General features: G+C 36.1%; 1 protein-coding gene across 2 annotated transcripts in view; it reads left to right on the forward strand.

Moving 5' to 3' along the window:
- Smap1 (small ArfGAP 1) overlaps nucleotides 1–15202 on the forward strand; it is an 80771-nt gene that overhangs the window by 27918 nt on the left and 37651 nt on the right. For both annotated transcript variants that reach the window (XM_027392808.2, XM_027392807.2), the window contains exons 2-3: nucleotides 2246–2379; nucleotides 10225–10310. In XM_027392808.2, the coding sequence (XP_027248609.1) occupies nucleotides 2246–2379; nucleotides 10225–10310 (220 nt within the window). The remainder of the gene's footprint in view (nucleotides 1–2245; nucleotides 2380–10224; nucleotides 10311–15202) is intronic.

A 15202-nucleotide genomic window follows, 5' to 3' on the forward strand; every position in this document is an offset into this window, starting at 1 on the left:
TTAACTTAAAACCAATGTTCTTCAGTGAGCTTTATCTAACAATGCTTAAGCTTTTGGCAAATACCCTTTTGGAAGGTTGGGTCCTCCTGATCTGCCCAAATAAATAAAAATGTGTAAAACATACAGTAAGCTGAGATATCAGCATTTCGACTTTTTTGGTGTAAGACTTAACTGGTAAATTGATTACTTGTTTATCTAATTTAGATTTCTGTGTAATTTTTAAACTATGCGTATTTTTATGTAATAAATTGTGAGAAATGGTTAGGGATAGCTGGAGGAGGCAACTGTGTCTGGATTAGTTGTGGAATTCCAAAGTGTGTGTCAGTTTATAGATGCCAGTTCCTAAACCTAAGGTGGATATTTAGAGTTAGAGGGTGTGTGTGTGTGTGTGTGTGTGTGTGTGTGTGTGTGTGTGTGTGTGTATGTATGTATGTATGTATGTATGTATGTATGTGCGTGCACTTTCTGTGGGGAGGAGGGATGGATGGGCATGTGTCTAATTTTTACTATTTTGTAACCATTGGCTTCAGTGTGGTTTTGTAGACTAACCTTTCACTTACAGATGAAAGTAGACACTTAAAACAGCTTTCAGACTTTTAAAAACTTAATACCTATTAATGGCTCTTATGTAGCTATTTTTCAGGATCAGATAATTTTTAGAAATCCAGAAACATTTTCCAGAAACTTAATTTTCCACTTAATTCTACAAGCAATATGTAAAAAATAACCCTCAGAAAACTTAAAATTATGAATGGAAAGAAGATTTTTAAAGTCTAAAGAATAATATAGTCAGGGCTTGTGCCATTTATAGAAGGTCAGTCTTTATATGCATATCAAGTGTTAGGGAAACAAACACTTGTCTTCTTACCACCTGCCTTCCAGGTCTGCTGCCTGCATACCATTCCCAGGTATTTTTCTCTGATCACGTCCTCATTTCTCAGTACCAGATCCTGCCTTAGTTCCATGACAGATGTAGAAGCTTCCCATTAATATATGCTGTATTCACATGCTTTCAACTTCATAAATGGTTAATACTCTGTATTGCTTTTAAAACATTTTAAAATCTGATACTTTTGAGGTTTATCATTGGATAAAAGGCTTTTTGAGACAGTCCTGTTTTCCTTATTATAAACAAGTTTTTCCCATTGTCGGGGCCTTTGTATTTTTAAGGTGATTTTGAGAATATGCATGTTTTCATGTTTCTTGAACAAACATTTTTTTTTTCTTTCAAGTACACGCTTATTTTTTTCTGTTTGTCCTTTCTTATTGATACTGACATTTTATTTAGATATACTCTTGCTATTTACCTTAGACTGACCCTGAACTCATGACCCTCCTGCCTGAGCCTCCAGAGTTTTGGGATTATAGGCCTGCATACCATTCATACAAGCATTTACATTTAAAAAAAAAAATGGGTCTTTTGCACTTGGGATCTCAGCTACTCAGGATGCTTCAGGACAGTCACAAGTTGGAGGTCAGCCATGGGCTGTTGAGTGAGATGCTGTCTCATAAATAAAACAAAATCTTTTGATTTATTGTTAACATTTTAATTACTATCTTATTTTGTTAATAAAGAGCTTTTCATTGAGATATATATTACTGCTATTCAAATATATGAAGTGAAAACTGTTTGAATTCATCAGTTTTAAAGCCTTGAAGTTAGGGAAACATTTCCAGGAGAGCAAGACCAGCAGAATGACTAAGGTTCTTTTCTTTCTGGGTGTGACGTATGCAATAAATATGGGTGTGCGTGCTGTTGTGTGCTCACGTGGAGGCCAGAACAGGATGTTGTCTGGTATTGTCCCTATGGATCCCTGTCTACCATGTTGTCTTGAGAACCGTTTCTCACTGAGTCTGAAACTCAGTTTTGGCTAGGGTACTGGCTGTCCAGGAATCTTCTGGCTCTGTCATAACAGTGCTGTGGCTATCTATGGGCATGCACTGCTGTATTTGAATTTTACATGGATGCTGGAGATTTGAACTCAGGTCCTTGTGCATGGGTAGCAAGTGCTCTTACCCACTGATCCATCTCCCCAGTCCTGACTAAAGTACTTAAGATTGGTTTGTAACTATTTATTGCAGGTATGGCATGGCATTCTCTGAAACTGTTGCCAGTATCATTTGACAAACTTGAGGGTGTGATTTCTATAAGCTTCTATTAACAACTGCCTAAGAATTAGAATGCGACAAGTCAGGATGTTTAAGTTTCTAATACTTGCTTTTCCTTATTTCTTTTCTTAATTAGGTCCCCGATGGGCTTCCTGGAATATTGGTGTGTTTATTTGCATCAGATGTGCTGGAATTCATAGAAATCTTGGTGTTCATATATCCAGGGTCAAGTCAGTCAATCTAGATCAATGGACGCCAGAACAGATACAGGTAAACATTACTTAACAAGAAGTTACTAGAAATGCACTTTAAATAATTTAAAAATCTTAATCTTTCTTGTGTCTAAGGATTAATATTAAAATACATGCTGAAATAATACATGCCATATCAAAAGTTTGAATGTTATTCACTGATGTTATATTCTTGTTGAATCTATGGTAGTCAGTTTTAATTTTTTTTTTTTTGTCCAAAATGTTGATTTCACAGTATTTAAAAGTGTTTGAATTGGGTTGGTGAAATTTGCCACTATTAATTACATGGTTTAATATTCCTGCCAGTAGAGGGAGTTGGGTAAAGATAAAGGGGGAAAAAAATCATCTCTTACCTGAAAACTGACTTGAAGACTTTGTTGATGTTTGGAGAAAGGCTAGTAGTAGATGACAGTCCAGAGAGAAAATGTTGTTTTGTCCAGTTTTGGTTTGTATAGAGTAGTTAGCTTTGTCGAAGATAAGTTTGTAGGAGATTGCTGTTTTTCCAAGGTGACAGTCTTAAATCTTTAAAAATCTTAATTTTTAATCCTTCAGGTTAGCTGCCTATATAAAAACTATTACTTTTATTGGTGTTACTGTATAATCCTCCACAGTGAAATTACACTGATTTTTATTATGCTCTTTGAAATTGCCATTAAGAAACTCTGAATATATCAATACATAGCCATCTTTTGGTATCACAAAAGATTATTCCCAGGATGCCTGCTAGATAGGCAAACCCATCGATGCTCAGGTGCTTTTAATAGCTGGAATAACATTTGCACATAGCCATTCATACTCATTCTTGCACATGCTTTAAATCATTCTTGTTACTTACAGTATTGCATGACATCTAAATGGAATCCAAGTAGCTGTTAGACTATTTTGCTTAAGGAGTAATGACAAGAAAAGAAACACACACACATGCACATAATAATATATGTATTCAATAACGATGTGAGTTTTGCCTCTTATTGTCAGTTTGTAGTTGATACGAGGCTATAGATGTGCTGGGAGGTGGAGGCGCATGCCTTTAATCCCAACACTCGGAAGGTAGAGGCAGGCAGATCTCTGAGTTTGAGACCAGCCAGGTCTCAAATAAGAGCTAGTTCCAGGACAGCCTCAAAAGCCACAGAGAAACCCTGTCTCGAAAAACCAAAAAAAAAAAAAAAAAAAAAAAAAAAAACTACAGATGCAAAGCTCAAAGATACAGAGGACAGCGGTGTGTGGTTGGACTTCAGTGATACACAAGCATGTCTCAGAATCAGAAAAAAAATATACCTACATGGTTGTGGATTAAGGTAACAGAATTTGTAAAGATCTTTAGGCTATAAAGCCAAGTATTTAGTTCTGTCTTAAAATTATCTTCTGAGATTTTTGCTGGTAAAGGTTATACAAGGAAATACTCTTAGTATTTTCAAAATCCCAGAGGAGAAGCCATACAAATTAGGTCAGAGAAGGAGAACTTTTTAAAAAATATTTTATTTATTTAGATTTTCTGTATGAGTGCTCTGAATGTATGTATGCTTGTATGCCAGAAGAGGGCATTAGATCTGTTACAGATGGTTGTGAGCCACCATGTGGTTGCTGGGAATTGAACTCAGGACCTCTGGAAGAGCATTCAGTGCTCTTAACCCCTGAGCCATCTCTCCAGCCCAAGAACTTTTGAACACTTCATATGAGACAATGTTCTTACTACCATCTCTGTAGCAGATGTGGTAACTAAATGCTATGCTCTTTCTCAGGAAAGAATGATGAGTAGATTAAAATATTTCAGTTGTATTTGAAAAGGCTTACAGAGGATAAAACATTGAAGACAAAAGGATGTGTACTTTTTAATGGCTCATTTTAAACCAAGGACAAGACATAGACTTATTAGATATGCTAGTTTTTTGGAAATATTTTACTTAATAAGACCATTGAGAAGATTTGAATAACAGATTATTTGAGACAGGTAGCTGTACAGTTTAGAGCATAATTTTTCCATCAGAACTGTAGTTAACTGGTTGGTTGTGAAATAGATAATAGGTGCTTGGCAAGGTACTGACTTTTTTAAGAAATTAGGGATTTTAAAACAAATAATGTACAATATTTGAAATGTATTTGAACATATTTATTTGGTCTTGCCTGTCAGTTTTCTGAAGTAGGAATTATTATAGAATATAAGACAGTATTGTTTGTCACCAGTGAATATTCTGCCAGGCCCATAGTCCACAGAGCTCTCTTTACACTGTGCCATAGTGAAAAGCGAGTCTAGGTTGTTCTCAGGAGTCCAGTGCTAATCAGTGGACTTACTTTAAAACACAGTCACCTAAACAGGTGGACCATCTAGAATTTTATGGTGGGCCCTGTGAGTACTTGTAAGCCATGCATAGTAGTTACTGTCATTTTAAAAGTATGTTCCGAGATGGCCAAATTAAAACAAGTAAGTAGTTGTTGATAATGCTGAGTTTACCAGGCTATGTTTTGTTCAGTCTATATTTTAGCTTAGAACATTTCAAGGGAAGTAATTCCAGCTAGGCAGTAGAACAAAGTCATTAAGACAGACTGCTGAAGTTAGACTTGTATGATTTCCCAGGGTACTTGGTCTCAAGAGGCATCAATATTTTATTTGTAGAATAAGAAGAGTAATATTGTTTGCTTTGTATGGAGAATCAAGTAATTTAGAACAGATGAAACATTTTACACATTTTAAATAAACAATAAATGCTAATATGTTGAGTAGTAGTAGTATTGGTCCATTTACACATTATATAAAACCCTCAGCATTGTTGCCCTGAAATATCTTAAGGCAGGTTAGCTTCTTTTTGGTAATCTGTTGTGATGACTGCTGAGGGTCCATTGACCTGTATTATTGAATATTAATGAATTTCTTTTTGAGAGTACTAGCCAAAAGTAGTAATTTCATTTATAATGGTTAATCTTGATTGTCAGCTTTACTAGGATATAGAATTACCATGGTAATAAAACTCTGGGCATGTCTTTGAGGGATTATCTAGTTAGGTTAATTGAGGGAGGAAGACCCACCCTAAATGTGGGTTGCACCATTCCTTGTGTTGGGGTCCCTTTCTGAATAAAAAGGAGAAAGTGAGCTGAGCACACTTTCAAGTCAAGAATCTCTTGACTTTTGACCGGATGTAGGGTGACAAACTGCCTTCTGCTCTTGCTGCCATGCCTTCCATGAATATATACCCTAGAACCATAATCCATGATAAACCTGCCGTTCCATAAGTTGTTTTTTCCCAGCAGTTTGTCACAGCAAGGAGACAAGTAACTGATACAGATGTCAAGGTATTTTGATATGGGTTGAAAAATAACATGTCGCTTTTAAGAAAATTAGTCTGATGGACATGTTCCTGTTAAAGCCAAGGAACTTAGTGGCTAGATGTTGAGCTATAGTAATGGCAATGGATATGATGCATGGGAAAAGTCTTTAAGAAATGTAGGGGAGAAAAAAGTCAATCCGACTCTGGCAGAAGAGTCTAGGATAACTCCTGAGCATGGCTTTGAGCATGTAAGATGAAAGCAATTGCTTATTTTTGAATTTGAAATGCTGTAAATTTCATAGTAGAGATGACATAAAAGAGTTTTGTTATAACAATACTTAGTTTAGTTGCCCTTTTAAAAAAGAATGCATACTCTGAATTTATATTAAACAGCAAATGCTGCAGCAGATAAATCAAGGTTTGAAAATATCTTGAAATTGTAAAAAGGTTTCCTCTAATCCATCAGTAAAACTTTGTTTTTTGTTTTTTGTTTTTTTAAATGGTGCCAGGTACCACAAGAGTAACAGAACTGTGCTGTTTTTCTGGGATTTTGTTTTTTACTTTTTTTTTTTTAATAGAGAGTGCCTCATGTCTCTACAATTTTATTCAAATGACTGCAGAACCTGGAAAAGCTGTTGCTGCTATTGATGCATAACATACTGCCATTATTGGTCTTTTTATATAAATATAAATATATATACATATATAATTTGAATTTTTGGAAACTTTAGCTGTGCTGTCAACTTTGGAAAAAAGTATCCCAGTTTACCATATTGAGTTGGCATTGTACAAAAATTAACAGCCATATTGGTCTAGAAATGTTTAACTTATTTTTTTTCCAATTTGTATAGGGGTAACACACTGTATTAAATATGTAAGGTCTTAAAAAAAAAAGAAGGGATTTTGAGAGCCCATCCCATGTGAAGGGATGCTCTCTTGACCTGGACACATAGGGAAGAGCCTAGGCCTGGCCCAGGATGATGTGGTAGACTTTGGGGAGCCCCTTTTGAGGGTCTTACCCTGCCTGGGGAGTGGGGGGGGATGGCTAGGGGCAATTGGGATGTTGGGGGGGAGGGAGAGGGAGAAGGGATTGACATCTGAAGCAAGCTTGTTCCTAATTTGAACTAATAAAATAAAATAAAAATAAAAAAATACTTTGTGGTTTTAATTTTTAAAACATTAATTAAAAGACAATAGGCCCTCTTCCCCAAACAGTTTCACAAAACTGAAGGAATGGACTACGTATTAGACATTTCAAAGAGTCCTCAAGACAAAATATGGTGGTCCTTCTTTTCCAGTGGCTAGATCCCAGAACCTCCTGAAACCAGCCCAGAAAGACTTGCTCATATGTAAGGAATCCTGATGCCTTTGGAGAAGAAAATGTGTAGCTGTTGTGGGAAATTTCAAGCAGTGGTAGTGATGAGTCTGTTGACATGAAGACTTGCTTTCTCTAGGAACTACCAACATTAATTTCTCTTTTAATAATAATTTATTCTTTAAAAAAACACACACATTAGTTTAGGTCATTGAAAATCTTTATCTTTAAATTGTTGATGATGGAGAATAGAGTAAGTGGCTTCCCTTTCCTGTAAAACACATTAAACTTTTAAGATCCTCAGCAGCAATAGTACTTATTTTAAGATGATCATATTGAGGAATGATATAGTAAATAAATGCCAAGAATATGCTTTGAACTTATTTTTGAGTGTATGATCTAGTTGGATGAGATTTTTTTTTTTGAAATGTATGCCTTTATTTGATTCATAACCTTTTGATCCATCAGAAGACTGTTCTTAGCCGAAGGATCAAGTCCCTCACTATGATACAGGTCCTTTTGTGCACTAGCTAAGTTCCTTCAGTGCACACATGTACATTCTCAGTGGTCAGAAGAGGTCATCAGATCCTTTGTAGCTAGAGCTATGGGTGGTTGTGAGCTTTTGGATGTATGTATTGGGAACTGAGCTTGAGTTCTCTGCAAGAACAGCAAGTGCTTTTTCCTTCTGAGCCCTCTCTTCAGCTCCTTCGAAAGCTTTTCTTCACTTGTGACCTGTTTGCCTGTGAAATATTTATATAAGTTGGGTTTATAGGTATGTAAAATGGCATATAAACATTTATTGATAATAAATAAGGTTATTTATTTTATTTTTTTAATTTTGGGGGGGGGGTTTCGAGACAGGGTTTCTCTGTGGCATTCACTCTGTAGACCAGGCTGGCCTCAAACTCACAGAGTTCCGCCTGCCTCTGCCTCCCGAGTGCTGGGATTAAAGGCGTGTGCCACCAAAGCCCCGGGGTTATTTATTTTAAAGGCATTTTTTAGCATATATTTGAGTTTACTATTTATGATGTTAAAGACAAGGAAATTTGCATACTAATGAGATGGATGTGCTTGTTGGTTGTTACATAAAGAGTTTAATTTTAGCCGAATATTTGATATTACAAGTTAAAGATCGTCTTCAACAGAGTTCAATATTTTGATTTTATAAACATTAATGCTAAGAATGCCATTTTGTATAAATAAATAACACAAAATGGAAGAAGTATGTTGAGGGTCATTGCAGAAATTTTTGGTAAATCTGTCCTAATCCTAAACCAGAGTTCATTTTATGCTTTATATGGAACTCCTATCAGCAACTTAACAGTTTTTCTAACCAAACACTGTAACACAAAAAGGAGTGATGATAGGAACATATCAGAAGTCTTTATTTTTTTGTGATTATACCATTATATTCACACAAGGGAAGAACACTTTGTATGTACAATGAAAACGCTGATTTATAACATACTATAGTCATCGTGAGTCCTAGCCTAGGTGTTTCAGGCATATTCATTGGGACTAAATGTTGTGACAGCATGTGCATTTGAAAATGGGTATGTTACCTGTTCGAACCCTAGGCTTCAGAGAAGTCATGAGAATCCTGGAAGCATATTGGCTTCTTTATACATTTGACTTTGAATTAATTTTCAGTCTTTACATGGTAACAGACATTTTATTCTTGCCACATTTTTTATGCCTCTCTCCATTCAGTTCTGTTCTATTGTTTGTTTGTTTGAGAGAGGGTTTCTCTGTAATTTTGGAGCCTGTCCTGGAACTAGCTCTTTAGACCAGGCTGTCCTTGAACACACAGAGATCCACCTGCCTCTACCTTTTGAATGCTGGGAGTAAGGTGTTCTCCACCACTGCCTGGCTCAGTTCTGTGCTATTATTATGACTTTAGGGAACATATGGAATTAATATCCCTTCTCAATTTTATTCAGTTTGGGGGAATGGGAAATATATGGGCATTAAGTAAACCTCTAAGATTACAACATTGTGAAATGAATTCTCTTAATTCTACCATCAGTCATCCAGTTTTCATAGAAACAGCCATGTTAATCAGTGTCTTGTGTGTCATTCTTGAAGTACTCTGCATAAATATACAAACATTTAGATGATATATGTTTTTATATCATTATATAAGAATGTTTTGACCTGGCCATCAGATTCTTCTTTCCTGTAGTCTGTTCCTCAGAAAATAAGGTAGAAGTTCTAAATGGTGTGTGTCTGCCCTTGGAGGCTAGAGCACTGAAGACCTGGCTGATCCAGAACTTCTTGCTGTGTGATACCTCTGCCTCTGCCTCCCCAGTGCTGAGACTGAAGGAGTGTGCCACATGTTCTTATATTTTGAGACATGCTTTTTCACTGAACCTGAATGTTCATTGACTGGTTTGGCTAGTTGGTCAGTGAGCTTCAGGAGTCTGTATGTGTGTGCTGTATAATGCCTAGCTGTTTATGTGAGAGCTGGGAATCTCAGCAAGTGTTTACAAACTGAGACAGTTAACCAGTCCTAGTTTAAATAGTTCTCCCTTTCTTCTAGATTTATCAGAGATATGCAGCATCCTTCTATAAACATCCTTCTATAAACATTCTATAAACACTAATGTTTATTTAAGATTTTACTGATTATTTTAGTATCTCACAGTTTTGCCACTGGGAACTTAGAAGGCATAATTATACACTTTTAAAGTGTAGTGGCATTCTGTGCAATTTAGAACAGGTATATTGAGCCATTAAAGCACAGAGGTGATTTACTTTGTGTGAGGAAAGCTTTCAGTAGACTCTCAAAGGGTTAATTTCACAGCAGCTAATCTACTATATGGAATTCTAGGTCAGCACACTCTCTTTACCAGGCTTCCATGATTATCTTCTTGACTGTAAATTATGAAAACCTTGGAGTAAATGTTGTAGTAAATTTGATCTTAAGTTGTCAGTCCTAGAAATGGTGGCACTGTTCAAATGTTTTATATTAGTAAGTATTAGAGCTACCCACAAAATGCCAGGAATTTCAGTTTTAGGAAGTAGTGAATACAAAAGTAGGGCTGCTTTCACAGAAAAAGACACTTGGGAAGTCATGGAGTTGTGTGTGTATAAGATAAAGGATTGAATATAATGCATTTATTTGGAACTTGAATAATTAACCTTAGAGTTAGCATTTAAATTGCTATCTTAAGGAGAAGAATATATGTTGGAAATAGTAACTATTATGCAGTATTCGTATATGTAGTTGCCAGAATTACTTTTGTTCATGTGAATAATGAAAGACCTGATATCTTTTTTATTACAGTGCATGCAAGATATGGGAAATACTAAAGCAAGACTACTTTATGAAGCCAATCTTCCAGAAAACTTTCGAAGACCACAGACAGATCAGTATCCTTTAAATTTTGTATATTGTATGTTTAAAAAAGAATTAGTACACTTGTAGCATGATATATAAAAGACCCATGACTGATATTGTGGTTCAAGCTTCAAGATGAAGATCAGAAAAGCAAAGCAGCCAAGCTCTTCTCTCTACCCAGCTGAAATGGCAGTCCTGCCTCCACAAATCCTCAGAGGCAAAAGCACTTCATTCCTGTCTCCTCCTCCTCGTATTCCGTTTTCCACCCAGCTATATCCTCCTGTCTCTACCTCCCTAGTGCTGGGATTAAAGGCATGTGATCACAAGTGCTGAGATCTTCTTTGTGTTAGTTGTTTCTTTTAGGACTGGATCAATTTCCTGTAGTCAGTGTAGCCTTGAGCTAACATAGACCAGTCTACCTTTTAATTCTGAATCCGGATTAAAGGTGTGTACTACCACTGCCTGATTTCTATAGCTTGAGAATGGCTTTGCTTTCTGAATCCTCAGGCAAGGTTTAATAAATCATAAATAATGTATCAACACACACACACACACACACACACACACACACACACACACACACACACACACACACACACCACACACCATTAAATATTTTATGTTGGTATTTAGGAAGATGGAAGTGTATCATATTAATTAAAGATGGACATTACCTGCATGGTGGTGTATACTTATAATCCCACAATGCTCAAGAGGTAGAGCTGTAAGCTCCTACGTTATGTGCCACCTTGTAGGTTTGCTATATAGTGAGAATCGGGAGTGGGGAATGTAGCCCAAGTAGAATGGCTTGCTTAGTATGTATAAGGTCCGTAGTATGTCTCTAGCTCCTAAATGGTGAGAATTGGTTTGCCCTGACTATGATTTGGTTTTTAGTAATGTAAAACCAAATCATAATATCTGCAGGACATAGTGATTTGATATATAAAGATAATATTTATGGTTTGAAAATAAAAATATGATGAGAGGAGGTGAGTGGGGGAGTCAGGGGGGGAAGAAGGTTGGGAGGGAGAGCTGTAGTTGGAATATAAAATGAAATCAAAAGATAAAAAATGGGAAAAAAAGAAAATGTAGTTTCTTATCAATTTGTATGGTAAAATAGTTTGTGTGACCATTGTGGAAAAATTTCTCTGTTTACGCAAGGATACAAGTTACATATTTATTTGATATTTGCACAGAAGCCTTTGAAGTTACAGTTGAAAAGTTAGTAAATGGCAATTAGCCTTTCAAATTTCTGTTCTCCCAGTCCCTTCTGATAAATGTAGCAGTCTGAGAGCCAATGCTGTTTTTGTCATAGAAAGATCCTCAGGAACTGGGCTGTAACCTTTCTGTTGTAAAGGTTATGAGAGCAAAAGTGTCTAGGTGTGAGAAACATGTGCTCTATTAAGTTTGTAATATGGCAAAATTTGTTTGTGGGAAAATGGCAGCAGAAGCTTAAAAGGCATGTTTTCATATTAAAAGCATTGAGTGTCATGTTGTACATCCTTTGATTGTCCTGAGAGATTAAAGATTTGAAAAACCCACTGAGGATTGTGAATCAGGAGAAATATTAGAGCTACACTAACTTTTACTACAAAGAGAAAGGAAGGAGGAGATCCTGGAGGCAGAGGTCATGTAAAACAGTACAGCTCCAGATGAGCTGTAATGAAAGTTTAAATTACACAATAGCATCTGAGAATGGACAGAAGGGAACTTGAGTGCCTGAACAGTTGGACTGAATTGAGATTGGCTTTGATTCTGAAGAAGAAATGATTCCTAAATTTCTATCTTGGATGAGTTTAAAATTATTTATGGAAAGAAGGAATTCATTTATAGATGGAGGTTTAAGGTTGAAAAAGAAAGAGAATGGACCATACTCCATTGTTTGGGCAGAGTCAGATGTCTGTTAGATATGTATATGGCATTAACATTTTATATCTGGAAATTCTAGTCTGGACAAAGGAAATACAGATTGGGGAGTCAGTGATATACAACCTCTGTCATTTCTATTGAGATTCTCTGGAGTGTTCTTTCCTTCTCTGAAAATGAAGGCCTACACAGACCCCGAAGAACAGCATATGTTAATAGAAGAAATTTCAGCCCAGTAAACACATGAGAATCTGACGTAGCTATAGCCAGACATACTTAGTAATTTTTCAGAGTAAATGTCACTTTGCCCAAAGCATTTGCTAAATTGGATATATTAATATGAGGTATTGATCTTTTACTCATTAAAAAAAGATAGTCTAATAGTTGTTGGAAAAAGTTTAGAGAGGGACGTGGTCTAAGCTTGATTACTGAAGTTCAGAATATAAGATGACAACTCTGGACCTTAAGCTTAGCCACTATGTGGATATACAACCTAAAAATAAAGGTCAGGTAAATAGTTACAGCTACTTCAGGAGGTTGCAGCATGAGGAATTATTTGAGCCTGAACTACATAATGAGGCCTATCTCAAAAATAATATTTGCCATCATTTCTTCTTTTACTCTGAAACACTGATTTAGAGCAGTAGTTCCCAACCTTCCTAATGCTGCAACCTTTTGGATAATGTTGTGGCGACCTGCAACCATAAAATTATTTTTGTTGCTACTTCATAACTGTAGTTTTGCTACTGTTATGAAGTGTAATGTAAATTCTGTTTTCTCCAACAGTTTTAGGCTATCCCTATGAAAGGGTTGTCCTTCAGATTGAGAACTGCTGGATTAGAGAGATTAATAGGAAAATCAGTTTTGCCTTCCTTCCATCTAAAGCTTAAATCTCTTTGAAAAACTTAACATCAGGGTGGGGATTACAGCTCAGAAATAGAGTGCTTATTTGGTAGTATGTCTAACATCCTGGACTTGATTGGGGGCAGAGTAGAGAAAAAAAAGAAAAGAAAAAGAAAAGCTGTGGCTAGAGAGATGACTCAGCAGTTACAAGCATTTGCTACTTTCCCAGAGGACCTGGTTCAGTTCCCAGCACCCACATGGCAGTTTACAACTGTCTCTAATCCACTTCTAGTGGATTAGACACCATCTCCTGTACTCCATGGATACAAGGCAGGTGAGAGGTACACAGACATTCTGGCAGGCAAATACCACTACATTAACAAACAAAAACCAAAAGCTAAGAAAAGTAGCCCCAGAAGAAACTATCAACAGCTCACTGTGTCAAGGCTCTGACAATGCTCACTCAAGGCTGACTTCAATTATTAAAAAGCCTCACATTTCTTTACATTTATAGATGTAAATATAGTTTTATAAGGGAATTAAGCAAGAAAAAAATCAGACTTCCTTTCTTCTTTTCTGACCGTCTGCCCATCCACCCGCCCATCCACCATCCTTGTAAAGCTCATGGCTCATTGAACAAAGTCTAGTATCTTTGCACTTTTGTAGATATAAATATATAACCCCACGTTCATATGACAGGGGCCTCATTACATTTTTTATCAAAATTTGTTGCTTTTTTCAAAGTTTTACAATTTACAAAGGTTGTGCGAATGCTGCTGTAATTGTCATTTCTCATGTGAGATGTAGTTAATTATAGGTTGCACGTACTAGTGTTCAGCAAAAGATAAAGCTTTACATTATTAGGATATTTTGTCTTATCTCAGTATTTTAATTACCTCAGTTCCATAAGCTCTGTTGTATACCAAAACTCAACAACAGTTGTCTTTTGAGCTTTTCAAAGCTTTATAGCTGTCAGCAGCATGTGGAACTAGAAAATCTTGTTCTTGGGAACAGATAAGAACTTAATTTGTCTTTCAAGTGGTATATTTTATTTTATTTTATTTTTGGTTTTTTGAGACAGGGTTTCTCTGTGGCTTTGGAGGCTGTCCTGGAACTAGCTCTTGTAGACCAGGCTGGTCTTGAACTCACAGAGATCCACCTGCCTCTGCCTCCCGAGTGCTGGGATTAAAGGCTTGTGCCACCAACGCCCAGCTCAAGTGGTATCTTTAAAGACTACATATTCATCCTGATGTTTTTATTTACTAAATCCTAAACAGCTACTTTAGTAAGTAATATATTCTTTACTTTGGTTCTCTGAAAATACTGTTGTTGTATATCCATTGCCATTCATTTACATCAGAGTACCAAAGTGTGTGTGTGTGTGTGTGTGTGTGTGTGTGTGTGTGTGTGTGTGTGTCTCAGTATCAAGAGATAGAAAAAGGATTAATGCTCCCGAACTCCAAATTTATTGGCCTTGTTGTCATTTCTCATTTGTTTAAACTTGATTTTAAGCCACCACTTAATACAGTAGTTGCTATTTACCCCTCTACTATAGATTCTATCTTTTAAAACATTTCATATCACAATATTTTTCTATTAACTTAGAGTTAAAATTTAAAATGGCAATATGTGCCATGCACATTCTTTCTTTCTTTGTACTTCACAAAGACTGACATTTAATTCTTATAATTCAATAAATATTATTTACATCCTATAACTGATGAAACTGAGGCACAGAATTACATAAAATAAATTAATTTGTTGATTCCTCTAATATTTATATGTATTCTCAAAACTGAACAATCTTGTGATGACAGCATTCCCATCTTTTTCTTCCCCACATACTAAAGTATTTATTTGATAATTAACTAACTTGAAAGTTAAGGAAACTGCCAGTTAATAGTAGGTACCTACTAGCACCACAAATGTGACTTCGTATTGGAAATCATTTTTGGGAATTAGGCATTAGCATCAATAGACTTATAGTAAAAATTTCTTTTGACATTGCTGAGTTGACTGTATTGACAGTTTATAGACAGTTTCCTCTTTAAATATGTTAAAATGCTTTATTTATTGAGTATCTGTGTCCATGTGTGCAATGGGGTACATGTGAAGGTCAGAGGACAACCTGTTGGGGTTGTTCTTTCCTCCTACAATATGGGTTCCTGGCATTGAACACAGGTTGTTAGTTTAGTGGCAAGTGTTCTTACCTGCT

This window comes from Cricetulus griseus (assembly GCF_003668045.3).
Source record: "Cricetulus griseus strain 17A/GY chromosome 1 unlocalized genomic scaffold, alternate assembly CriGri-PICRH-1.0 chr1_1, whole genome shotgun sequence".
Classification (NCBI taxonomy): Eukaryota; Metazoa; Chordata; class Mammalia; order Rodentia; family Cricetidae; genus Cricetulus; species Cricetulus griseus.